We start from the raw sequence: 25354 nt of genomic DNA on the forward strand, positions 1-25354 counted from the left end.
TGAATTTCCCTCCAGTTGCACATACTTTTGAAAATAAAATGAATGTTTATGTTTAGTCAAGAGGTGATGCACTTTGCACTCTTCCCTCTGAGTCTTGAATGAACTAATGCCCAGCATACTATTAATAATGCCTAGCTGTTATATATCATTTTTCATCAGTATATCTCAAAGCGCTTTACAAAGTAGATCAGTATCATTGTCCCAGTTTCCAGATGGGAAAACTGAGGCACAAAGAGAGGAAAAAGTGATTTGCTCAAGATCACTCAGGAAACCAGTTGCAGAGCCAGGACTAGAATCCTTGTCTCCTGAGGTCTAACCCAGTGCTCTGTCCACTAGGCCACACTGCAGTGCTGAAGGTGTTTTCTTTCAGATGAGACCAAGGTGTTCTGATCCTTCCACTTGAACTCCCTAAAGAAATTGTGGCTGTTCCTTTAAGAGGGTGATTATTATTAGATACCTCCTCCCCACTTTGTCTTCACCCATGCTGGAAGGAATGCTCATATGGTTAGGTCTCTGATCAAATACAGGAAAAAAAAGTAAAGCAGGATGGACCTTTGCAATGGATTTGTAACATGTCACTAATGCTGAAGTGTCCAGGATGTGACGTGTTGAGATGTATTTGCTGGCATGGAGGATTATGGATGGTTTAGCTAAGAGTATTTAAATGGTTTTGATTTACCAACCTTGCTTCACTTCTCCCTTTCTAGAACACAGAGTTCAGGGAGTTCCTGCTTACCAAACTCATCAATGCTGAAAATGCTTGCTGCAAATCTGACAAGTTTGCAAAGCTGGAGGTAAGGAGAGTAAATATTTTCTCTCTCTCTTTCTCCTGCCTCTTTCCCAATCTCTCCCACACCACTGTCCTCTCTTTTGGGCCAGTCACAAAGACAGAGTAAGGCTAGAAGCAACTGGTATATGAATGGAGGAAGTTCTTACCTATTCATCTTCCTCAGCTGCCATGTCCCCAGTGCAATTTCTAGGTCAAAATTTTCCTTAGGGAAGTAGAACCTCATCCCTCACCAAGTACCTCCTTAATTAAGGGAAATTTTGAAAGTGACCTCTGCATAGGTGCAAACCACTGGTGTGGGGGATGATGGGATCATGTCCCCCCCAACTTTTTACCTTCTATGTGGTACAAGTCTCACACGTTCACAACCTGTCTCCCCTCCCCACATCTTTTTTATATGGCCGAGTGTGTGTCCCTCAGTTCTCCGTTGCCATGACATAATGCAGTGTGGGCCCCAATTTGGACCACGTTGTCTGGGTGACAATAGAAGTTGGTCCTGCATCCTCTATCAGGAAGGCAGAGGGGTTACGTGCTGTGCTACTGTATTAATGTCTATGAATGTCCTCCAGAATCTATTTGACCTAGACTTTATTATTGAGCTGGATCTGCACATCAAGGCAATCAAGGGAAGAGCCACTGTATTTTGCTGTCTAGGCAATTTGTAGTCACATTCTCAGGCTGTTGCAATAAGAGGCTGATTGCCTGAATGTCCTGGACTGAGAAGATTGTTTCGACCCCATGGAGCCATTGTTGCACCCATGTTACCTTGTTCCTCTGCACCAAGAGGCTGTCAAACCAATTCACACACCACGAACTGTGTCCCTTTTTATTCTTTCAGGACCGGACACGAGCTGCATTGCTGGACAATCTCCATGATGAGCTCCATACACACACACAGGCAATGTTAGGGCTGGGGCCAGAGGAAGATAAGCTTGAGAATGGAGGTCATGGAGGTTTCTTGGAATCATTTAAGGTAAAGAAAATCCTCTTACCTATGGCTGTAGATAGGACTGGCTATGGCCCAGTGAGCCTCAGAGTAACGAAAGATCAGGGAACCCAAGCTGATCCCAAGAGTGGCTTTTGGGAAAAGGGGTTTGGCTTCAAAGCAAGACCTGGGGATCAGGTAGAAGAGCTTTTTGCAAAAGGTCCCAATCCAGCCAAGTACTTTTAGAACATGCTTAACTTAAAACACATGAATAACTCAATGGAAGTCAATGGGAATGCTCTCATGCTTAAAATTAAGCACACGCTTAAGTGTTTTGCTGGATCAGGGCCTGTATCAAGGAATCCCTCCTCCAGAGCATTTGATAATTCCTTCACCTGCCACTGTCCATTACTGTTCACGCCCTCTTGAAATCATGCCGGTAGTACTCAGGGCGAACGCTCAGACCTCTGTGACAAATACCCCTTGTGGCCCTACTAGCTGCAAGAGATGTCTCATAGGCTGCTCCCCAACCTTCAGGACTGCTTTTGTCAGCAGATGCTTTCACCACATTGCCATATGCTGCTGGGCTGTGTCTCTGCTCAGAAGCTAGTCATTGTGCTGAGAGAGGAGATGCTTCCTAAGATGATGCTTCTGAGCTGATGAAGTAAACGGGTGGCCTGACAACAGGACTAACAGGTGGTGGTTGCTGTTTTTAATATAGGAAACAAGATGAGAGATGGGTATATTTGGAGACGAGAGTAGGAAAGGGGCTTCAGATACCCTGGCGACGACTCTGGTATAAATGCCTAAGGGGAGAATGGGGGAAGGAGAAAATGCAAAAGTCTAAAGAAAAGCAAGGGAAGAGAATACAGTGACCCCTCAAGGGATTCATTGCCTGGCAGAGCTGGATTCCTAACCATGGTGGAACAGAAATGTACTCAGCGCTTTGGGGAAGTCCCTAAAGAAAGGAGGCTGTCTAAAAAGAGTGATAGCTGTTGGACAAGCTCCACAGTGAAAGAAAAGAAAGCGTGGCAGGAAGTCTTTGTATGTTTAAATATGAAGCCAGGCATCACCGGTACAGCTACACCTGTAAACTCTTCCGGCAAAACACTGCAAGTGTGGACGCGGCTCATGCTGGCAAACCTGTGCTTTTGTTGATAGCGTTTATTCCAGCCTCCCCAAGTAAATAAGAGTCTAACTAGGGGTAAATAGAGTCTAAACTAGGGGTTTTTGCCAGCACAGCTATATCTGTCAGGGATCACGTCTCATCACACCCCTGGCTGACATACTATGCCAGTGAAGGTGTAGACCTGGCCAGAGTCCAGAAGATAGAAGAACAACAACTGCATTGTGACATTGTTCACAAGCAGTAAAACACAACATTAGAAGCACTACAGAATAAGATAGTGTCATAGTTCCAAGACAACTGCACCTGTATTCCCCCTCGAAGGCACCCGCTCTAGGTTCCCGGCTCTTCAGACACTCACATTTCCCTCCCTCCTGACTGGGGTTTTTCCAGGCTTCACAGTTACCTGCCTGCCTGCATTGTGATAGCCTGGGACTGCCTAAAAGGCCAGCATCTCTGCTTCCTCTCCAGAGGTTATGAACAGCGTTAATTGCCAACAGTTTTGAGTTCCCACACAGCTCTTTCTAAGCAAGCGCATTTGTTCTTAAGATAAAAGCATTACAGAGAAAACATATTAACAATAATAAAAGAACCTACATGCATGCTATATAGCTTACCCCAGCTCCATCTTCAAGCTCTGGTAGGTGTCAGTCCTTCCAACCCTTCTGCAAGGTTTGGGGCTGTCCCTTGGACAGCAGGTCTTGTCTGTTTGATGGATCAGAAAGAAGGTCCTAAATCAGGTTAAACTCAGGCTGTTTATCCAAAAATCCTTTCTTTGTTAGTTGGTCTAGCTGTGTCTCTATGTGCCAGTCTTGCCATCGCTGTGGCACAGAGAATGCAGGCAGGCCTGGGTGGGGAGAGTATTGTATTTGTAGCAGAAAGCTGCCAAGCGGGGACCCAAAGCAAGTGGAGGCTGCCAAATGGCTGAGTCAGTAGGTCACACAGTTGACAATCTGATTCCAGCCACTGGCTGGGTTGTTCTAATAAAACACAGAGAGTCTCTCTCCAGCCCCCAGCACATGTCCTGTGGGATATCTGAAAGCTGGATGTTTTCCTGGTTGCTGTTCAGAAACATATGGCTTGCTGAACAGGGCTGATATCCTGGAACTTTTATTCATCTCCCTCGTTGCTATGGCTCATTTCCTGAAGGCCACAACCCCGTTTCTAGCAGCTTCTGAGGGAGAGGAAAAGAAGAGAGGAAGATGAAAGCGAAACAATATGTAGCTGCTCTCAGGCTAGTCTGTGATTTTCAAGCTCTTCAAACAGCTTTCACTGCCTGAGGTTTTAGACTTTTAGGTGTGTTTCTTCAACCTGTTTATACTCGAAATTTTTTTGTTGGTATGGCAAAGTAAGCAATAATGGCTACCGGAGACTACGGAATTATTGCATGTGACAGTGGTCCTTCCAGCTCAACCCTTTAAAATTTTCAGGTTAAGAAATTTGGGCCTAATTTTAATCTCAGTTGTGCTGTTTTTACACTTGTGTAACTCTTTCGACTACAGTGGAGCTATGCCTGATTTACACGAGTGCAAAGCAGATTTCATGTACCCAGCATACATGAGCAGTAGAATTACACCAGATGTAAAAATGATATAAAGCGGGGTCGTAATCAGGCTAACAGACATGTCGGTGTCTCATGTTGGGCACCCAGAACACTTCACAGAGCAATCACACTATATCTGATCTTTGTCCTCCTTCTCAAAGGAAACCTGCACAACACCTACAAAAGACGAGCCTGGGAGCCTAAATTCATAACTTTGCTAGACACTAAAAATCACAGACTGAATAGAGACATTGGATTTATGGCTTATTGCAACAATCTATAACCCACTAACCTCCCTCCTTTCCCCAGTGCTTTTTTCCCTCTCCTCTCCTCCCTATTACTAGAGAGGTGTTAATGGACCACTTCACCTTGAATGGTCCCTTGAACTATGTGTTAACTATTTATACTAAACAATCTGTTCCACCTTGTATTTAGCTGTGACACGCTGAATACCTTTTTCAGACCTGAAGAAGAGCTCTCTCTGTAAGCTTGAAACTCAGCAGCAGAAGTGGGTTCTATTAAAAATATTACCTCACCCACCTTGTCACCCAGAAATTAAGACGCACAAAATTAATGGACAGTTTTGAAACTTTTGGCCTCAACCCCTCTGGGTGCTGGATTCTGATTTCACACCAATTTTACGCTGGCATAACTCCACCGAAGTTGTTGCTGAAATCAGAATTAGACTGGGTCTTATTTTCCCCATCCGTAATAATACTTCCTTGCCTATCTCCTAAGTGTAGATGAGGTTTCATCAGATAATCATTGTACTGTGTTTAGAAGATGTGAAGAGCTGTACAAGTGCTAAACCTTATTACTCATGCAGAATACTGTAAGTCAAAAACGCTGAGCAACCCTTTAATCCTGTTATCTGCCTCCTGCACAGATCATGTCCATTAGATTCACTCTCCAAAACAAAATCAGCAATACTTTACTGTAGACCCCCTAAAAGTTATTCAGAACATCACTAAAACCACACATTCGTTAGACATATCTATTTCAAGAGATTTTGAGATATTCATGTTACATGAGATTTTTGCCTATAAGAAAGTGGACTTTATTGCTCTTTTGGCATTTCAGGGTCTCCCAGTGCATGTGATGAATTCAGCTGCCAGAATAACTTTGCGTTTGCCTTGTTACCTTTGGACAGCACTGCTGATCTGCCTGATAGCTTATTTCCTTCACAGTGTGTTTCCAGTGTAAATATAAAATGAGAGGAGAAATGGTAAATAAAGTGGTTTGGGGGAGAAGGGAGGGTGGAAAGAAATTACACGTGTTCATTTCTATTTGCCTCCTGTCCCAGGCCTGCTTTCCAGCTGCTCAGCAGGTGCTGCAGTGGCCTCTGTTTCGGGGCTTCAGTGATTTGGTGTCTGAGTGCTTTTAGCCCCTCCCCACAAAGCCAATGTCCTCTGCTTCCTGGCTAAAGCAAATTAATCCTTTCCCATACGCCCCAGAATTTCAAACAATTCCCAATTTCAGCTCTTCATGGCCAGGCGGTGTAGCTGAGGTATAAAGGAGCTTGGACCCAAATCCGGAAAAGCATTTACGTGGCTAACTCCTATTGAAATCCATGGGAGTTAGGCATATTCAGGTGATTTCAATGGAAGTTAGGCACCTAAAAGTCTTTAGTGTGTCCCTCTTCCTGAGTCTCCAGGCTTTGGGTCCATGTAGAGAAGCAGCCACTCCCACCGCAACAGTTCACATCACTCACCACCCCCAGGAGCTACTCCTTACCTTGGCTCTCTTGCCAGCCTGCCTTTCAGGCTGCTTTTCCCGGCCCTGTCTCAGGCACCTTTCCTAGCTCCCTCTCACCTCTGAACCCAGTGCAGGTCCTTTCTAGAGGCTGCTCACCTTCTCGCTCGGGAGCCCACCGACAGCCTGCTGTTCTCTACAGCTCCGACTTCACCCTGGTTGGCTTTCATGTCCTTGTCCATGCCCAGCAGGCCCTGGTGTGGGCTAAGGAGCAGAGAGGAAGCCAGGCACAGGACAGAGCTGGAACTGGAACCTTGCTTGAAGACCCAGATCACTGTGGCACACCTTCCGTTTCAGTACAAGCCAAGCAGCACAAATGCAAGTTCGGACATGGGGATCTGTCCTGTTAGAATTAAAGTCGCAAGTGTGAAAAATGCACCAGGCAGAAGTCGGATTTTAAAGTGTAACATGTTTATTTCGAGGAGTTGTGGGTTATAAATATTCATTATTAGCTGAGATAAAGTGGACTCATTTTCAACCTGATGTACAGAGAATTAAGCATGGTAATCTATCACCAATTCACAGAAGAATAGGCCATGTCAATAGATGTTTTTTTTTTCCCCAGCCCCAATCCTGCAGAGTATTAATCACATGCTTAACTTTATTTAAAGCGAGTCATCCCACAGAAGTCAGCGGGATTATTCACAAAGCTAAGTTTGTGTGTGTGTGTGTCTTTGCAAGGTCCAGGCCATAATATTTATGACCCCTAAATAAATGCCAGGAAGAAATGCTAATATTTTGTTGACAGGGAGAGCCAATACAATACATGAATTGAGAAAGCACGTTATCTGAATGTACAGTACCTGGAGAACATTTGTTATGGATAGTAAAGATACTGGTCAGTTACAAGAATTAACTTTATTTTCAAGTATTGTTAATATATACATACATCAGTCATAATAAACCAAACATTATGGATTTATGTTTTGTCTTGATTTTGATTACAGGAAGTGAGGGGTACTGGGTTAAACTGTCTTGGCAATTTACCATCATAGTCATTTCTTTAGGCTGAGCTGACACCTACTGGTTTAAAAAACAAAGTCACATCAGCCAGTTTTCAGAGTAGCAGCCGTGTTAGTCTGTATCCACAAAAAAGAACAGGAGGACTTGTGGCACCTTAGAGACTAACCAATGCATTTGAGCATAGCTGCTGTGACTGGGTGCACGGCACCCTGGGGTTATACTATTTCTAGATCAAAGTAAAGGGCAGAGACTGGCACATATCATAATATTTCCTTTTCACTGAGGCCCAAGGGCTGGTTTTTAAATGGTATTTAAAATTGTCAAGGATGCAGATACGCACCGAGTGGGAATTCCAGAGACACCTCAGTGCCCAGCTCCTAGAAGTCATTGTTTCTGTTGCGGGTTCTCGGGGGGAGTGTGGTCTAATGGTTAGAGCAGGGCCTGGGAAGCAGGATTTCTGGGTTCTTTCCCTGCCAGGAGACTATCAGCCATGACTCTCTGGTTTTACTTCTGGCTCTCCCACTCACTGCCAATGCTTACCTGTCAGAGACACATGGTATACAGTGATGTGTCCTCAGTCCATAAACTGTGTGCATAAAACTCATTAAGAGAGGAAGAGGAAAACATCTGTCATGTTTGCTGTATGGCTTGTCATATAGGTGTCTTCTACCACGGGCTAGGTAGCTAACTGCGGTGCAACCTATATTACTGTTTCCAACCTTTTCAGGTTGGCAAGCCCTTATTCAAAGGATCTGCGACCCTCTGAAATTTATTATGAAAGTTAGAGTAAAAAAGCATATCAGTGACCCCACTCCATATAATTTGCTGTGTTTTGAAAGGGTGACAGAGAATATTTGAAGGGGGGAGGATATTGCAGGAAGTGAGGGAGATTTTCTTTGCTTTACAGTATAATACAATTCTCTGTGACTTGCCACTCTCCCAATTGTCTGTTGTGACCCATCAGTTGAGGAACACTGGCATACATGAGAAAAGACTATTTAATGAACTTGCTTGTCCTTTTCTTATTGTCTAGTAGAACTTGGCTTGTGGGCGAAAGTGACCATGATAATTCATTGCCTGAAGGATTTCTTTGGTTGGTTGTGGGTGCAAAAGCCTTTATGCCATTTGGGGTGATTCATGAGGCCCATGACCCACCTAAACTCTGTGTTGAGGACTTAGTCGGTGCGGACACCGTGTGAATTTTAACCCTTTGTGAGCTATTCATTGTATGGACTCAGCCGTCGACATTCGAGATACGCTGGTCAATTTAATTGCACTTGCAGGTCACATGGTGGTACTGCGGCTTTATCCTCGGATAAGACTCAGGTTCCCAGGGTGGATATCTGTGTTCACAGATTCAACTCTGGGTTTCAGAAGTTCCTGACTCTGATTTTCTAAACTATGACAACATCCCGTGGAGATGCAAAGGAGTAGTTAGTGCAAGGAAGTAGTATTGTGGCCTCATAACAAGGGGTTGTTCCCTTTTCCTATTAACTTGTCGACAGAGAGCCATTCGAGTCCGCAGCCATTCAATGGAAACCATGGTGGGGAGTCAGAAAAAACATCACAGTGGAGGGATCCCAGGGAGCCTGAGTGGAGGAATCACCCACAACAGTGGCGAAATAACAAAGACCACCTTCTCGGTGAGTACAGCACATCTGCTGTGAGACCATCACTCTTTAGAGATCAGAGGAGCAAGCGGTGAGAAAAGCCATATTGGACTATCTAGTCTATCCTTCCTTTCCCACACAGAACTTTTCTCTGCTGTATCTGGAAGTATGCTCTAGTGTGGATAAAGCCCTGGGTCGGGTGACAAGAAGCCTGGGGGCTATCCCTAGCTCTGCCATTAACCTATTGTGTGACCTATTAACCTATTCACTGCTCTGTGCCTTTATCCCCCCCACCCTTTGTCCATCTTGTCTAATGAGATTGTAAACTCCTTGGAGCAGGGACTGCTACTTAATATATGATTGTGTAGCACCTGGTATGCTGGGATCCTGGTCTTAGTCAGGGCTTGTAGGTGATGCCATAATCATATGTATATTTCCTAGTGTTGTAATCAGTTCAGCTTTAAATATCTCAAGTGACAGGGCTGCCACCACTCTCTTGGGGAGTCTGTTCCAAAATCTTACAGGTATTGGTGCAGATTTACAAATGGTAGGTGCCTAACTCCCATTGATAGTGTAATGATAGTGAGTGGGAATGAGGTGCCTAACTCGCACAGGTGCTTTAGTAACCTCCCCGCACCCCGCCGGCACCTATCTATGTATTTAGATGCCTAAATATCTTTGTCAGTCTGGCCCATCCTCATTAGGATTTTTTCGCCTTATTCAGACCTAATTTTCCTTTTCTGTCACCCAATCAGTCTTTGTTATACCCCTTGAACCATCCTAAACAACTCCTCTCCATTCTATATGCTTCAAATCCTTTATCATTGGGCTATGCTGTCCTCTTTCAATCTTTGGTTATCCAAACTATACATCTACCTAAAACTCTGTGGGCAGATATCCCTAAAAAAGGTGTATTAATGAATGTGAACTTTGTTTGCAAGGCTGGTGTAAGACATTATGTGGCGATTTTCTCGACAGTTGTGCGTAATAAGGATGAGGATAAGATCTGTGTGGCAGATCGAGATGCTTTTGCTTGTTTTGGACCAAATTTAATTCCGTTGCCTTTGGGGGAATTATAACTTTCAGATTGTCTTCCCAGATGTTTTTATCTGTTTTGGGAGTGGCATTAAATAGGCTGTAGATTGTCACCCTGAGGGAAAAATGCACAGCCGGAAATAAGCGTCTGGAGTAATTTCCATCTTGGCTCTGAGCAGAGGAAGATCCGCGAGAGGAATATTTTTGTTTTATTTTAAATTGGAACATTTTGTTTTTCAGCCTCCTGTAGCTGCAGCAACAGCCAAGAACCAGTCAAGGAGTCCTATTAAGCGACGGTCGGGGTTGTTCCCCCGCCTGCACACTGGATCAGAAAGCCAATCAGAAAGTAGGACGAGATGGTAAGCACTGAAATGCAGCAGTAGTAATTGTTTTGTCTGAGGCCTTGTGTTGACTAGGAAAAGAGAACATGCTTGTTATCATGTAACCACACCACGACTTTGCCCTTAGCATACACACTTTTTAACTCATGTTAGGTGATCAGGGCTGACCTTAGGCTCCCCTCATTGGTTAACCACATCAAGCTAAGTGTTAATCTTTGCCTATACCAGGGGCAAAGTCACGGATGAGGTTGTGGTAGCTAACAGATGTTGGCTAACACAACGTCATCCCTGACCTTTTTTCCTAGTCAAGACAAGGCCTTAGATTGCAAGGGCTTCCTGCCTTCCCCATGAATCTCTACACCTAGCTAGTCCTAAAAGGAACGTTACTGTTGTTCACCTGGTTAAAGGCGAGATGTCAAAGTTTGGCTAAAAGTAAAACAAACAAAAAAACTTGCTTGAGAGAGATTCCAGAAGAGGGGGAAGTGACATGAATGCTATTGCTTAAAAAGGGTATTTAGGCTGTAAATCTACACTGGTCTCTGTGCCAGAGTGAGTGATATGACAAGCACTGTACACAGATGGGCTTAGATTAGAATGACTCCAGGCCCGGGGCTGGCCTGATTAAAGCTAGGGTCGGGTTTTTTAATATGATTCTATTTGTACTATAGAACACAGAGACTCAGGTGGGTCAGATTTTGATCAAAACTTATCCAAAGTCCAAGAGGGTTTGGATTTAAGATCTAGACTCAGCCCATTCTAGAAAGAAGGTCCAGACCCAAAGTTTAGGTTAGGATCCGAACTTCCCCAAAGTTTTTGGGGGATTGTTACCTGGGGCCCCTGCCGGTGGACACCTCCTTTGAAGAGGAGACTCCTTCACCCACCTAAACCATGCATCGGTTTGGCCAGCACTATAGAAACTATTGTTTGATGCTAGAGACTTTGCATACCGTTGTCCTTTTCTAAGAAAGATAGCAAACATCTCCTCTGCCACAAGTCAGGTGCCAGGATCCTGGATAGCTTACAAGTGGGTTTCATGTCAGACACTGGTCCTGAGTCAGCAATGGTTGCTCTGATGGATTTACATTGGCCTAATAGGGAGCAGAATTTGACCAACTCTTTCTTGTCTCTTGTATAATCCGTCCAATCTGTTCTTTGCCCATCAGTGACAGTGTCTCAGGAACACAGAAGACACCAGACGGGGGACATTCTTCTCAAGACATGAAATCTGAAACCTCATCTAACCCTAGCTCTCCTGAAATATGCCCTAACAAAGAAAGGTAAATAGAAAAGGCTGGAGTCGTTGGAGCATAGTTGTCCTTTATGCTGGAGTTCATATCAATGCAGTTCAGTAAGGAGGCTACAGACAACCAAACGGGAGGAAAGTGAAGTTGTTATATGACTCACTTACAGCAAACCTACCAATGTATCTTTCTTCAAATAAGATTTGGTATTAAGGGAAAAGCAACGAAAGCAGGCATCTCCCTTGCTAGTGTGAAAATACCTATAATTCTCTCAGGAACCCTCTTAATAAAAAATCCAATAACCAGTATTTTGAAGATATTGTCCAAAACACCAGAGCAGTGCAATAAAAGCATTGTATAGGACTGTTACTGCAGAATATCTAAAAGGTGAGGCTGGTAGGAATCTGTGGAAAACAGAAGGGAAATCAATATAAATATTTAGTGTTCTGGTTAGCATTTAGGGAATTAACATGGGCCATTTGTTTCTGTTAGTCTTATACACCAGTCATTTAACTTCATGGTTTTTTTTAATGATTATGTATAGATTTAAAAATGCCAGGCCAAACTAATCCCTGCTGTAATTCCATTGCGGTCAAGGAATTGAACCAAGGCTAAACATCTCCCACTAGCCTTCAGCATGAAGCTGTCTATGCTGTAATCATCTGTTTTCTTCTTGTTCGCTTGCTAGGCCATTTATTAAATTGAAAGAGAATGGAAGATCAAACATCTCCCGCTCTTCATCAAGTACCAGCAGCTTCGGCAGCACGGCAGGGGAGACCGAAACCATGGAAGAATACGACAGCGTGGTAGGCATTGAATACCACCACACTTGTATATAGTAGGGCCTGCTTCTGATCCTGCTTATGCTTGTCTAAGTCCATTGACTCCAACTGAGTTACACCTGATTTACACTGGTGTAAGTTCAGAATTAGACCCGTAATAGCTATACATAGTTGTACCTTTATCTAAACAGCCTCATGTCATTGATCTTACTGCAGTGCTTTTATTTATCTTTCGCCATCACTGTTTTTAATGAGTTTCCATCATCTGAATTAATTAAAATTCTATAGTAGTTCTCACCCTAACTTCAGGACTGAGTCCACTGGTCCCCAGTGCAGTAAAACGATGAGCCACAACAAAAGGTATGTCTACACTGCAGTCATGGGGTGTGATTGCAGCTAGTGTAGACACACCTGGGCTAGGCCAGTGTGGGTACTGGAATAGTGAACCCTGCCTGCATGCACTTCAACTGATGGCAGGTTGCAGCTAGAACTAGAAATCTTGCCGGTAATGACATTTACAGTGGAAGTCTAATCAAGCTATAGCTGTGGGTCTTCTCTCTCCCTCCGTATTTACATTGTGCTCATCACCACGGTGGCTAAGTGCCTAGACGTATCATTCCCTTCACGTTGTTGATGGGGGGGGAACTGAGGCACAGGGAAGTGAAGTGATTTTTCAGATGTCACATGGTGAACCTGTGGCAGAGCCAAGCACATAATGAAGTCTCCTGACTCGGATCATTCCTGCATGTTCCCAGTCCTAGGGGCCTTGCTGCCATGATGAGGTAGCATCGGTGGCTGCGTGGTGGTAATAGTGTGTGTTCTGGTATGTGACTCAGCTGTTCCTTAATGTTTTCAACGGCGCTTACAAGATTCCATTAATTAGGCTGATTCAAAACAAAACTAATCCTGCAGCCCTTCCTGACATTGAGATTAATGGGACTACTCAAGGGAATTCAGGCTGCAGGATTGGGCCTGAATCTGATCTCACTTGCATTGGTTTATCCTCTCCCCACTGATATCAAGTGACTTCACACTTGATATACATAAGCAAGAGGGGAATTAAATCTACAGTGTGCAAAAGTCCTTATTGCAGCCGGTGGGGACAGACAGACAGGGGCAAGTCTAAGCACCGGCCGGCTTTGCTCCATCAATACCACCTTTCCCAAGAACCTCGCTATTTCTTGGACCGGAACCGCTGCTGAGCACAGATGCAGTGCAGTAGAAATAGAATGCCACTAACGAAAGCGCTCCATAAAAAGGTCTTTGCTCAATCTCTGCCTACAGGGCAGCCATCCATCCACAGCCTCGCCTTTCAAACAGGACGTGTTTGTCTACGGCTCTTCTCCCAGCAACGAGAATCCAAGTATGGCAGCTGCTGCTACACCGGTGATCATGAGCAGGAGTCCCACAGGTGTGTAGGATGGGGTGGTGGAGCGTGAATGGGACAGACACTTGTATCTGTTGGGCAGATGTCTCTAGGAAGGTCAATTCACTAAAGTCCCCCCTTGGAACGAAACCCAAGTATCTGGCTCCACTTCAGCTGTCTTCTAATAAGGTTCTTATGCTGCCCTTTCACCAGTAGTGCATTAAGCAACATGACTACACATCCGTCAGGTGGTGGTTATTCTCTGATCCTCTCCCCAGAGAGAGAAGTGTGTGCACTGGAGGATGTTTTGGTAGGGTTTGTTTTGAGGTTTCTTTGGTCTCTGGATAGAAACTGTCCCACAGGAGACAGGTTGCCTTCGGACCCCCTAGAAACACCACAATCCATTCAGTACTGGCATGGAGGAACAGAATGGCACTGGTCTTCCCATTCTTTTCAAAGCCGGCAAAGGCCGCCACTGATCTCCCCAGGACCTGTTGCCTTTTGTTTTCCAGGGCCCCAGCAGCACTGGGAAATTATCTTTCTTGTGTGAAGAAAAATATGGCCTAGTATCAGCTGTGTCATAGCACTGCTGGCAGTGCATTGAAACAGAACCCACAAAGCAATGAGCAAAATGACTTCAGCCGCTCTCCCCCCAGCCAGCCATTAGTCTCCAGTGAATATTTTATCACCAGTCACTGTTACCGAGAACCCTGTTCTTCAACTCCTGCTCGTACTAAAGTCCAACTGAAATCAACGGGCCAATTCACATGAATAAGTACTCTTTGATGTGTGAGGGTTGCAGAACTGGACCCTTACTTAGGGCTTGATTTGGCAACCCTTATGCACATTAGAAAATAGTTCCACTGAAGTCACTAAATGGAGATTCTCTCAGCATGACTAAGGATTGCAGAGTGGGGCCCAGGAGGCCCAAACCAAAATCTATTGAAGTCAATGGGCATCTTTTTATGGTTGTCTTTTCAGGCCCCCCAGTTCAGCAGATGCACTTTACCGAGTGCTTGACTGTAAGCACATAAGCAATCCTATACATATTCAGTAAAGAATTCAGCCACATGCTCAAGTCCCATTGACTCTAATGGGCTTTGGATCAGTCCCTTAAAAATTAGTTAGACAGAATGAATCATTCTGATTCATAGAAGCCTGCCAGCACTATAAACGATTGTATTACACTCTCAGGATATGTCTCCACTGCAGGTGAGAGAGCACCTCCCAGCCCAGGTAGAGTCATGCTAATGGGGATTGAGCTAGCGTGCCAAAAACAGCAGTGTGGATGGACATTGCGGCTTGGACTGTCACACCCATCCATTCCCTTAGGTTTGAGAGCCCAAGTTGCAATGTCCGTATGACCGTTTTTAGCGTACTAGCTCAAGCCCCGGGGTGGGAGGCTCTCTCCCACCTGAAGTGTAGGCATACCCTCATTGGCCTGTGCAGAAGCAGCCTCGGAAAGTGAATGAAATGCTAACTTCTTCCTAAAACCTTGGCTTGAAAGGTATGTTGCAGACACATCCTTGTCACCATGGTATCCATTTAGCAGACTGTATTTTTTATGTTTATATTCTGCACAGGGAATTTATTTCGCTGTTATAACTAAAGCATATCAGTGGCTGTTTGTTGTTGGTTTGTTTCCTTCTCAATGGACTGGCAACTAGAGTAGTCTTGGAAACCTACATATGAGAGCACTGGCTCCACGGAACAGGCTATGATTCAGAACATAACCCGTAACCAAGAAGTTTCCTTTGGGCATGATTCTGCCAGGCTTATTTTGAGCTGAAGCTCACTCTGCCGTTAGTTCCATTCATTTCAGCAGAACCACTAGCAAAAATAAGGCACTACTCACAATAAGTAAGGGCAGAATGGGAACCTTCATTAATTCATTAAAATAATGACAATACAACCATTCTGTGCTGGAAGGTCTTGTGGGTGCAGGCAAGGAGTTTGGGACTTTAGCGTCAGTCTCCTTACACGTAGATCTACCACTGTTTTAAATTTCATTCCCCATAAAGAGTGTGGGAAGAAACGATACAAGTGCAAAATGGGAAGTCATGAGTTAAGAGTATTAGCTCTTGGCTTACCAGCCCTCTCAATTTAACCTTCACACATTAGTAACAGGGAACAGCTGTAAAAGAAGGATGAAGTGGAAACTTTATTTCTGTAGCTCTACCCACGCGCCCTCCTCCTCATTCGTCCCAGTTACTTTTGTCAAAATTAAAACAGCCATTCTCTGTGTTTAAAATTTGTATTTCATATTCGTCCTCTTAGCAAACTGCAACCCGTGCCATCCATCCTAGATCGGTCATTTAGTAGTCATTTCGGTGACATTTCTCTCAGATATATTATAGGATATAATTAAGCATCAGTTTACTCCAGCCAGGATGATTGCTTAATGTGGAGATTTTGCCAAATCTTTAGAAAGACTGAATGAAATGATTGTTAAAATCAATGGGAATCCATTCAACTGACTGACTGGTTGGGCTGGTCTAGGTGCAGTCAAGATTACAGCTTAAACAAATACTGGTTTATTGATTTTTTTTTTGTTTCCTGACAGATATAAAGAGCAGAAACTCTCCAAGGTCCAATCTAAAGTTTCGCTTCGATAAGCTCAGCCATGCCAGTTCCAGCACGGTACGTATCTGTTATTTTAACCAGACAGTGTACTAAGCATGGTCTCGCACACTGAACGTTATAGCTCTAATTGTCCACTATGTCCGAGCTGTGCTTGGATAGAGAATAGCAGCCACTGGGAACCAATTGCAGCTCCCTGATCCTCAGCAGCAGGGTCCTACTCTAACGTCCGTAAACAATGTTACGCCTGTGGAGAATCAGGTACAGCAGTTCAATGCCCTGGGATACCTTGACATGCTCCTTCGTGCCGGGTGTAGGAGGGACAGCTAGTGTGGGAGGCCATAGCACAGTGTGGCTCTAGCAGACCAATGTCTAAGGGTCTAACTCTGGTAGTATAGCTCACGTCAGCCCACAAGGAGAGGGAAGACTATGCAATCACCACCACCACCAAACTGACAGAGGGGGCAACTCACTGGTTGCTCCAGAACAGAACCTGAGGAGAGAAGTTCCAGTCTGAGGCCAAGGAATGAGCATGGTTCTCTGTATAAGCCCCATAACAAAAGGTACGGGGTCTCATGTACACACACATCTCCCCTCTCCCTCCCCACACTAAATTAAATGTGCTCTTAGCACAGTCTCTTGCAATGGGTTCCCAGAGTCAGCATCATACATGCCCATGTTAATTGACGCACACCAGCCCGGGAAATGCCACAAAGCATGGCATTTCCAACTAGACGACTTGGTTTCTTCTGGCGTCAGGTGGCTCAGTTGTGCAAAATGGGTACAATGTTGCTTTTATGGAAAGGAAAGGGGAGGGCAGAAAAAAGGATTGGGAAAAGCAGAAGGTCTGTTGATGGCCAGTCCCTGGGCAACAGCCGTGGGGTACCTGTTAAAGCTGGTCCAAATGCTTCAAAATTGTAATGATGAAGTTGTCTTTGTAAAAATTTCATCAGCATTTTTTTCACACATTCTGTTACTAGCAATGTGAATCTAATTTCTGACCATCCTGGAGGCCTCTTGGGGACAACTGTAGATCAAGTTAAGAAATACAGGAGGGGCAGGGTAAAAAGGTTTTTACACAGTTGTCCCTTTATTTGTATGAAAAAAATCTGTGTTCTGCTTTTTTTCTTTTATATAGAGTCACTAGCAGGCAACAGACGACATGAACTTGTAAAAGGTAAGTGTTTTGTAATATGGTCTAAGATGATTTGTCCATTCCCCTGCCAGTGCAGTTATAGTATATTTACTTGGGTTTTATCTAGCATAGTTTTAAGAGTCCCAGGGGGGCTTCCATCAGTTCCCTTATGGGGCGATTGTTCGGCCAGTTAATAGATCTCACTGTGGCAAGGTCAACGGTTTTAGCTGTTGCACTGTTTTTTTTAAAGGAGTGGTTAGAATTTTTACAGTGAGAATAAGGATCCATTTTGTTCATTCTCATAACTGGAAAAAAAACAGGCTGAATAAGTTGCTCAAACATCCCGCCCTCACAATTCTCCTTGCCAAAAAAACATTTGAGCAGGGCAGACCTCATGCATGGAACTATTCAGCTCATCAGGTATGTTTTAGAAGCATTTAAAACATGGAATTGTAATGGGAACTGTTTTGCAACCCTTAGCAGTTTTTCAGCTAATGGCTATAATAACTTGGGGGGTGGGGGTGGGGTCTCAGTCTAGTTCTAAACAGACATGTGTCCACAGCAGAAAATACCTCCATCAGAACTGGCAACAACTCTGTTTCATGAGAGGAGGTTTGCGTCTGGCTACTCTTCTGGCTTATGGGTCGCTCCCTCCAAGTCAAGGTTGAAATATACTGATGAGCAGCTTGCAAGGCCAATGTTGGAAATTCTAGTGGTTTCATTGCAGGTCTTGTGATAGTTGTGTTTTTTGTTAAGGCCCCAGCTCTTGGAGTCCTGTTACTTCACAAAAACCTCAGCTTTCATTCAATTAAAAAGTTTCTAGCCCTCATAATTGTGGTGAACAGCCTCAAACCCCAGACGTATCCCAAAATATATAATTTTTTAAAACCAGGCCAATCTCCTGCTCTGTGCGTGCTGACTCATGAGTTTTCAATACTTAGAGTTTGCAGCACTGCTAATCCTAACTCTTCTGTGACTTCAGAGGGAGATGGAGTGGCTCAGCACCTCTGAAAAATCTGGCCTTTCATGTTTACAGTTATCACTACCTTCAGCAAATAATATGGGCCTGATCCAAAGCCCACTGATCTCAGCTGAAGATTCCAGTTGGCTTGGACCATACTTTCACTTGCAGGTGAAAGTTTTTACAGCCTCATAGTGCTTTGTGGAACTCTGAAAGTGGCACATCTTATTCATACTGTCGCTGACCCTTTCTTGAGAATTTTCTCCTCTATCGTTTTTATTCTCTCTTTTTGCCTTTTTTTTTTTTTGCAGTTTATTTCTGTTATGACAAAGGGAAAAACTCTTCTCTTCCACCATCAAACAGGAAACCATATTCGCTACACTAATAGCAACTGCCACGCTGCATTGTGCGATCTTCACCTGCTCAGCTGTACCTTGAAGTCAAGAAGAAACTGCCATCTAGCAGAAATTTCTGTAGTCTAACAAGAACCCGTCTTTTCAGAGTGGTAAGCAAGTTGCTCGACTCCCATTTTGTCTGACAAAACACATTCTTGCATTGCAGCGGGAGATGCATCTTCTACTTGAAGCAACTTCACCCTCTCACTCGGTGCTCTGAAATGTGTTACCCTTGTGTGCGCCTTGTAGCTATTTGTCTTAAGATGAGTGTTGTTCATCTTGTAGATCTTTGACTGGAAAAAGACAATTCAATAACCAATCCTGTTTCCCATAGGCCTTTTCTTATTGCAACTCTGTGTCTATCAATTTGAGCTAGCATCTGTTTTTCCTTGTCCAGAAAGTAAGCAGGACAGACATTCTCTGTCCTTTCAGGATGTCTCTATGCTTTATTTTTAGTTGCCTAATGAAAAACAGGTGGTTGGTTTTTTTTAAGGGTGGGGGGAGCTTGTCAGGAGACATGCACAAGCTCTTTCAAATATATTTATTTGACTCTCAGCTTGGACAGGAGGGATCTCCTCCTCCTCACTTTGCTCTGATCCGTTAAGGGATTTTGGAGAAAAATCAAGGGAAAAATTCTGTGCTGCTGTAAATCAGTAAATCTCTATTGACTTCCGAGAGTCACTGTAGTCTAGTGGATGTGGCCCTGGGTTTTATTCCTGGCCGCTTTGAGTGAACTTGAGCAGTAACTTCTGTGGGCCTCTGTTCCCTTCCTCCTTGTTGGGGTAGGAACTGTCTCATATGATGGGTTTGTTCAGTGCCAAGCATAATGCGACTTCCAGGCACTCTCACTCTAGAAATAATAACAGAGGCTGCGCCATTTTACAGTAGAGAATTTGGCCCTCACTCTTTAGGAGGACATATGGTCTGGAGAATATCCACTTGGCAGGAATCTATCTCCAGCAAGCAAATTACAAGCTGACTTCTGTTGTTTGTTTGTGTAAACTCGCTTGGCAGGACTGGGTAACCCACCTACTCAGAGGAAGTTCATCCTTTTGCTGTGTAATGGATTATTCACATTCTGTGGGGAGCGGCTGTGCAATGTCAAAAGAGGGCTGGGAAGAAGGGAAAAAAAACCCATCCCGTGAATAGTGTGAGATAAATGAGCAAACGCCACTCTCCCGTAATCACACAACAACTCTCCAGCTCTTGTTCTAAGTCTCCATAATTCTACATCACCCTGGGGTATGGCTTATTTCTGCAAACAGGGCTTGTACTTGAGCAAGGTTCTCCTTTGCTTGGGCAGCAGCCGTGTGGTTTGTATTTTTATGGGTGCTATGATAGTATACAAGAGCCTGCAGAATGACCAACACAATGCTCTTGGGAGACATCACCAGAGATTCTGCACCTCACCCAATTAGTGAAGGAAGTTTGCCATTAGAAAAGGGACAAAAACAGTGGAGAATGTTTAAGCTGTATAAATATGCCACAGATTTACGGTATTGTGAGAAAACAGTCAGCCCCCCCCCCCCATTTTTCCTTCCACTTTATGCTTCATGGAAAGTGATTTCACTTCCCCCTCATAGGTCAACTCATCAGTAGGTCACCTGCCACCTTTCAAGACTCAGGTGCTGTTCCTTAACAGTGCTGTGTACTAACTGCCAGGACCTGAGGGCTCCTACAGAACCAAATGTAGAAGTTTAATCAAACACCAGGGGTCAATGTACATCCATTGCCCTGCACCTTTTACTGTAGTACAATGAAAGGGTAAAACGGAATTATGGTGGTTGGCTACTTTGCACGGTGTGGCTAAGGCGAGGGAGAGTCAGAGCCTGGACTATTGGAGACATTTAATTAAACAAAGAAGAGGCACTTTCATTTTTATCAGCGCCTGAACTGCAGCGAGAGGGGAAGTGCTTTATATAATTTAAACACCCTTTTCCCCTGCCCCCAAACAGAGTGACTTAAACACCTTTTCCCCTGCCCCCAAACAGCGTGATTTAAACACCTTTTCCCCTGCCCCCAAACAGAGTGACTTAAACTACAACGGGGCAGTGGTGATTCTGACTACTAAGATCTCAAAAGCACCCACTGAATTTTATGGGCCAGATCTTCAGCTGGGGTCAGTAGGTGATGCTCCAGTGACCTCAATGGAGCTATGCTGACTTGCACCCTATTAGAATTGGACCCCATGTATCAAATTTTAGTTTCACATGAAAGACTTTTCAGTACCTGACTTGTTCCTCCAGAAAATGGGGGAACAGACTGTAATTTCTATGGCACAGAGTTGCTAAAGCTTCTTTTATGGGAAAATAATTTACTATGGAAATACTGGTGGAGCTAATTACACGCTGTGGTCCCCCCCCCCCGTGTGTGACAGCTTGTATGTCATTTCTGGTGGTGGGTACAAGTAACTACTTTGATTTTGATATCAGGATCTCTAAATACCTCTATCAATTTCCATAAAATGTAGCCAGCTTCCTTTTTTTTTTTTGAGTGGGCTTTGGACGGGCCCTCCATGTCACAGGGAGTCTTTCCACGAGAGGGCTTGGGACCCATTCTATTAGCACTCTAAAAAGAAGGTTTCCACACTCTGTAAAACGACAACAATTTTTTTCCTTAAATTAATCCCATTGATTCACTAACACTGCCTCATTAAATGAGGGGTATCACTTGCATTTGGAAAGAAAATTTTCATACTTTGAACTTCAAATGTATGCCCTAACCTCCGGCACCAAAGAGGCTCTGAAGTGTCCCAAATGGGTCTCTGGTGTCTAATTTGTGGATGTTAAGTGCAGAATTGGGCACCCTAATATAAGCACCCCCACCAATCACAACCATGAAAGTTTAAAATACATGTGAGCATAACAAAGCGAGGTACCCTATTTTCAAGCAGCCCACAGCAGGGGGAGTGCTTCCCACAGGCAAATCCTCAGCTGGTACACTTCAGTATAGTTTGATTAAAGTCAAAGGAACTACACTGGCTCTCCAGCCTTGAAGGATCTAACCCCATGCTGGCAAAGTGCTGTGGTAACTTGGACACAAGCTTGCCTGGCCTTTGGAAAGAGCCTGAAATTTTGGTTGAGGCAAACACACAGTATGAAGAACCAAATGTTCATTTTCGGTCAGTAGCACACTGCATCTTGGTTTACTAAAACAGATACTTACATTTGTACAGGTGCTGCCGGTGCCTACACGTAGTCTGCCCATTTAAAATAAAACTAATCGCCATATAAGAGCTTGTAACTATCGCCCTTTACTTCATCTGCTGTTATAGACAAATTTTATTGATTATTTTCTCTGAGAACAGAAAGTTTTTCTTTAAAAAGTACCGCTCTCTGCAGAATGAAATACTAGTAACAACTAACCAAAATTCAGAATATTTTCCCCGACTAGAATTTAAATATTAAAAATGAATATTTTGTTTAAATAAGGAAAAAGCACTGTCTCAAGTCCTGTTTTGCAGCAGTATGTATAGATAGGTACAGATGTCTCAGGTTCAAAACATTTTAAAAGCTCATATTTGTGTGCCAGGGCAGCAACTTTTACATATTTTCTTCACTCTTTCACTTTGTTTGATCAATTTCCTGAAGCCATATACCAAAACGTCACCTGGTAGCTTTTTTTGGTATTTCAACGGGCTGCTTTGATTCTACAGAAGTCATCTTTAGCTTAAGTGCTGATCTCTGTAAAATCTTTCAGCATAAGACATGTCATCTTGGGGTATTTCATTACAGACTGTGACTTTCAGTAAAAGTTGTTTGAATGCGATTCAAAGCAATGTTAATGGGAAAGTTTGAAAATATGAGAAATACAGCAAAGTGGACTCATCTTCACAATACCACTCCCACAGAATTGCAGAGGGGATGGAGACTTAAGGTCTTCAGGTAAAGTTTTCAAAAGTACCCAAACATGTCAGGAGTTTAAGCTTGATGAGTCTTAGATACTTTTTACCCCCCTCACCACTTGTGATCATTAAAGATCCTGTGGAGCATTTTACAAGAGTAGGGGTTTTAATGCTGCTGTCCTAGCCACATTCCCATACAATTACTTTATCTACTTACATTGCTTTGAAGTTTTAAGGGGGGACAGTATTCTTCTTCACTTCCTGTGCTACACCTAGGAGGCATCTGCACATCAGTATATATTGCAGAGTGCTTCAGGATGACAAGAACTACATTAGAGGAAACCCTCTGTAGTTCTAGTTAATACACTAAATTCTCAGACAGTGCACTTTTCCAGTGTGAGTGAAAAATGGGGATTCAGAAAGCAGAAACAAGATATTTGTGTCATTCTTCACATGGTCCACAAAAAAGAGAGATTTCTATGGGACAGTGTTCTAGGGTCTGTCTTACCTTCTTGCACTGATTTTACTGTATTAACATGGGTATGATGGAAGTGCAAACACTGTATATTTATTTAATTTCCAAATAAGACATTCTGGGCCAGATCCTCAGCTGGTGTAAAACAGCATAGCTCCACTGACTTCAGTGAAGGCCTGGTCTTCCAGTTGGGGGTCATTTTATTTTATGCTTTAACTTTTCCACCACTTATTTGAGCCCTAAGGGCAAGAAGTTCTCTTCCCTAATCTGCAGCACATCCTGCACTTGTTACCTGCCTGGAACTTCCACAGAGAGCACTGGGGACTCTAGACAGAGAAGAGGAGGGGGATTTTCAAAAGCTCCTAAGGGAGTTAACAGCAGGAGTCAAATTGAAAGTCTGTGGGGCTTCTGCTCCTAAATTGCTGAGCCTCTGAAAACCCCATCCCAAGTATATCATATACAATCAATCCCACATTGCAGACAGGAAATCTCAAGTGCAGAATGGAATGGAGAATTTTGTCCTGCCTCTCAATAGCAGGAAGGGGATTGGTTTGCAGCTGTGTACACAAACTTACATGTATGTAAGTGCTTTCCTGCATAAGTCTCACTGAACTCCACAGAAAGCAGAGCCCTTAAAGTGCTTTGTTGAACAGGGGTGTACTTAAGCAAATATTTAACTGCTTTTCTGAACTAGGGCTTTGGTTAATGTAGCAATGAAGGGCCACACAGCGAGCTGGTGTAAATGGACACATTAATACCAGCTGAGGATCTGTGCCAAAGATTTTTCAGTGACCTTTGGGCCCGATTGTGAGAGGCACATACAACTGCCATTGAAGTCAATGGACATTGTGGGGGCTCAGCACCTCAGACCTTTCATTTATGGGGCTTACATTCAAAATTCTGTTTCATTTTTAAATAGTTAAAGGTTTCTTTTTTTTCCAAATTCTTAAAGCATGCTTTCAATTTTTTTTTTGTCATGAATGTAGTACTGTATAAAATCCTGCAAAGGGTTTTCTAAACATTAGAATGTGACGAGAGGTAACCGTGTAGAAAAAAAATTCTCAATGAAATGTATCTGACAAAAAAATTATTTTTTTGTAGAGAGGTGATGCTTTGTAGAGTTTCTGGTTACCTATGTTTGTGTAAATAATGTACATTTAATTTATTGCTATGGTAGCATATTGTATTTGTTATGTATAAAAACTAATTCTAAAGGTTCAAAAATGTATATTTTGTTGCTTAATCGTGTCTTTGCAAAGTTCACAATAAATAACATATTTTGTGCCTGTAAGCGTACCAGGATTTATGTGCACTGATAAAGCATTTGACTTAAACTGCACCCTGCAAAGGTTGCTTGTGATCTCCCTTATGTGATTTTATGCTGGTTTACTTCCATGAACTACAGTGGAGTTACTCCTGCTTTACAGCAGTGTATGAGATCAGAATCAGGCCCTATGGGAAAGCAAATGTAAATGAATGGCTAAACCATATAAGCCAGATCCTCACTTTGTAAATTGTAACTGGCATACATCCACTGATTGCTATGGCCAATTTCCATCACCTGACATAGTTGGTAACACACTTTTTCAAAATGAAAAAGTGATCCAACACACCGTGGGCCAAATTTTGTTAATTTAAACTGGTGTAACTTCAGTAGAGTTACTCCTGATTGAGAACAGAATTTGGGACCAATTCAGCAAACCATTTAAGCATGTACTTATGTCCCATTGAATGCAATGGAACTTTAAACTTAGCTTTACGCACATGCTTGACTGAAGTAGGTACTTGGCCATTTAAAATCTGACACTGAAGCTACCCATTCCAGTTGCTAAACGCTATAAATGGCCAGTGCCTTAATTCAATGTTAGAACAATGAATGAGTGCCCTTGCTTATCGTGATCTGAGTTGACCTCAAATAGATTTTCCAAACCAGCAGCCTCAAATTGGGTATTTCTCTCTTTTTAATGTTGTGAATTATTTACTTTACAGAAACCACAAAGGCCATTACTAACACATAGTGCCATTTTCAGGCATCATGTCTCTTTACAACAGTAAGCTCCATAAAACTGTAAGATGAACAAGAAGTGATGACTTTTTGCCCCTGTGGTTAAGAGCACCTGCAAGTAACAAGCTGTTGAATACCAGTGCCCTGTACGTTGTCTGTGGGTTTGTTTCCAGGCAGAAGCTGTACTGCTCTAACAATACTGGCATCAAAGTGGTACCTGCCCCTCATGTGACAAGGCCAGTTATATTGGTGGAAAGGTGCTTTATACAAATATATTTATATAAAAATGGGTAGGCCAGGTCTCGGTCAACATGGTGGGCAGACCTTCAGCTGGTAGAAATCCCTGAAGTTCATTTGACTTAGCAAGAGTTATACCAATTGAGAAGCTGGCCCTCATGTTCTCTTTTTTTTCCAGAGGTGAATTTATTTCACTAGAGTACTTTTTTGAAGCAGAGCCCCCTCCCTTCAAGGCTCATCGTAAGTAATTT

General features: G+C 43.4%; 2 protein-coding genes across 4 annotated transcripts in view; one reads left to right on the plus strand and one right to left on the minus strand.

Annotated features, from left to right (window-relative positions):
• RAP1GAP2 (RAP1 GTPase activating protein 2) overlaps positions 1-24152 on the plus strand; it is a 207442-nt gene extending 183290 nt beyond the window's left edge. For 2 of the 3 annotated variants that reach the window (XM_077836315.1, XM_077836317.1), the window contains exons 16-25: positions 708-794; positions 1626-1760; positions 8602-8739; positions 9982-10100; positions 11246-11359; positions 12012-12129; positions 13390-13516; positions 16035-16111; positions 17190-17228; positions 18459-24152. In XM_077836315.1, the coding sequence (XP_077692441.1) occupies positions 708-794; positions 1626-1760; positions 8602-8739; positions 9982-10100; positions 11246-11359; positions 12012-12129; positions 13390-13516; positions 16035-16111; positions 17190-17198 (924 nt within the window). In that variant the 3' untranslated portion in view covers positions 17199-17228; positions 18459-24152. The remainder of the gene's footprint in view (positions 1-707; positions 795-1625; positions 1761-8601; positions 8740-9981; positions 10101-11245; positions 11360-12011; positions 12130-13389; positions 13517-16034; positions 16112-17189; positions 17229-18458) is intronic. The other variant, XM_077836316.1, reaches the window with a different exon arrangement.
• Positions 6229-25354, minus strand: part of LOC144276339 (tapasin-related protein-like) — a 38356-nt gene continuing 19230 nt past the window's right edge. The window contains exon 11 of the transcript XR_013348227.1: positions 6229-6476. The gene's annotated coding sequence lies outside the window, so the exon portion shown is untranslated. The remainder of the gene's footprint in view (positions 6477-25354) is intronic.

Source organism: Eretmochelys imbricata, chromosome 17, assembly GCF_965152235.1.
Source record: "Eretmochelys imbricata isolate rEreImb1 chromosome 17, rEreImb1.hap1, whole genome shotgun sequence".
Taxonomy (NCBI): domain Eukaryota; kingdom Metazoa; phylum Chordata; order Testudines; family Cheloniidae; genus Eretmochelys; species Eretmochelys imbricata.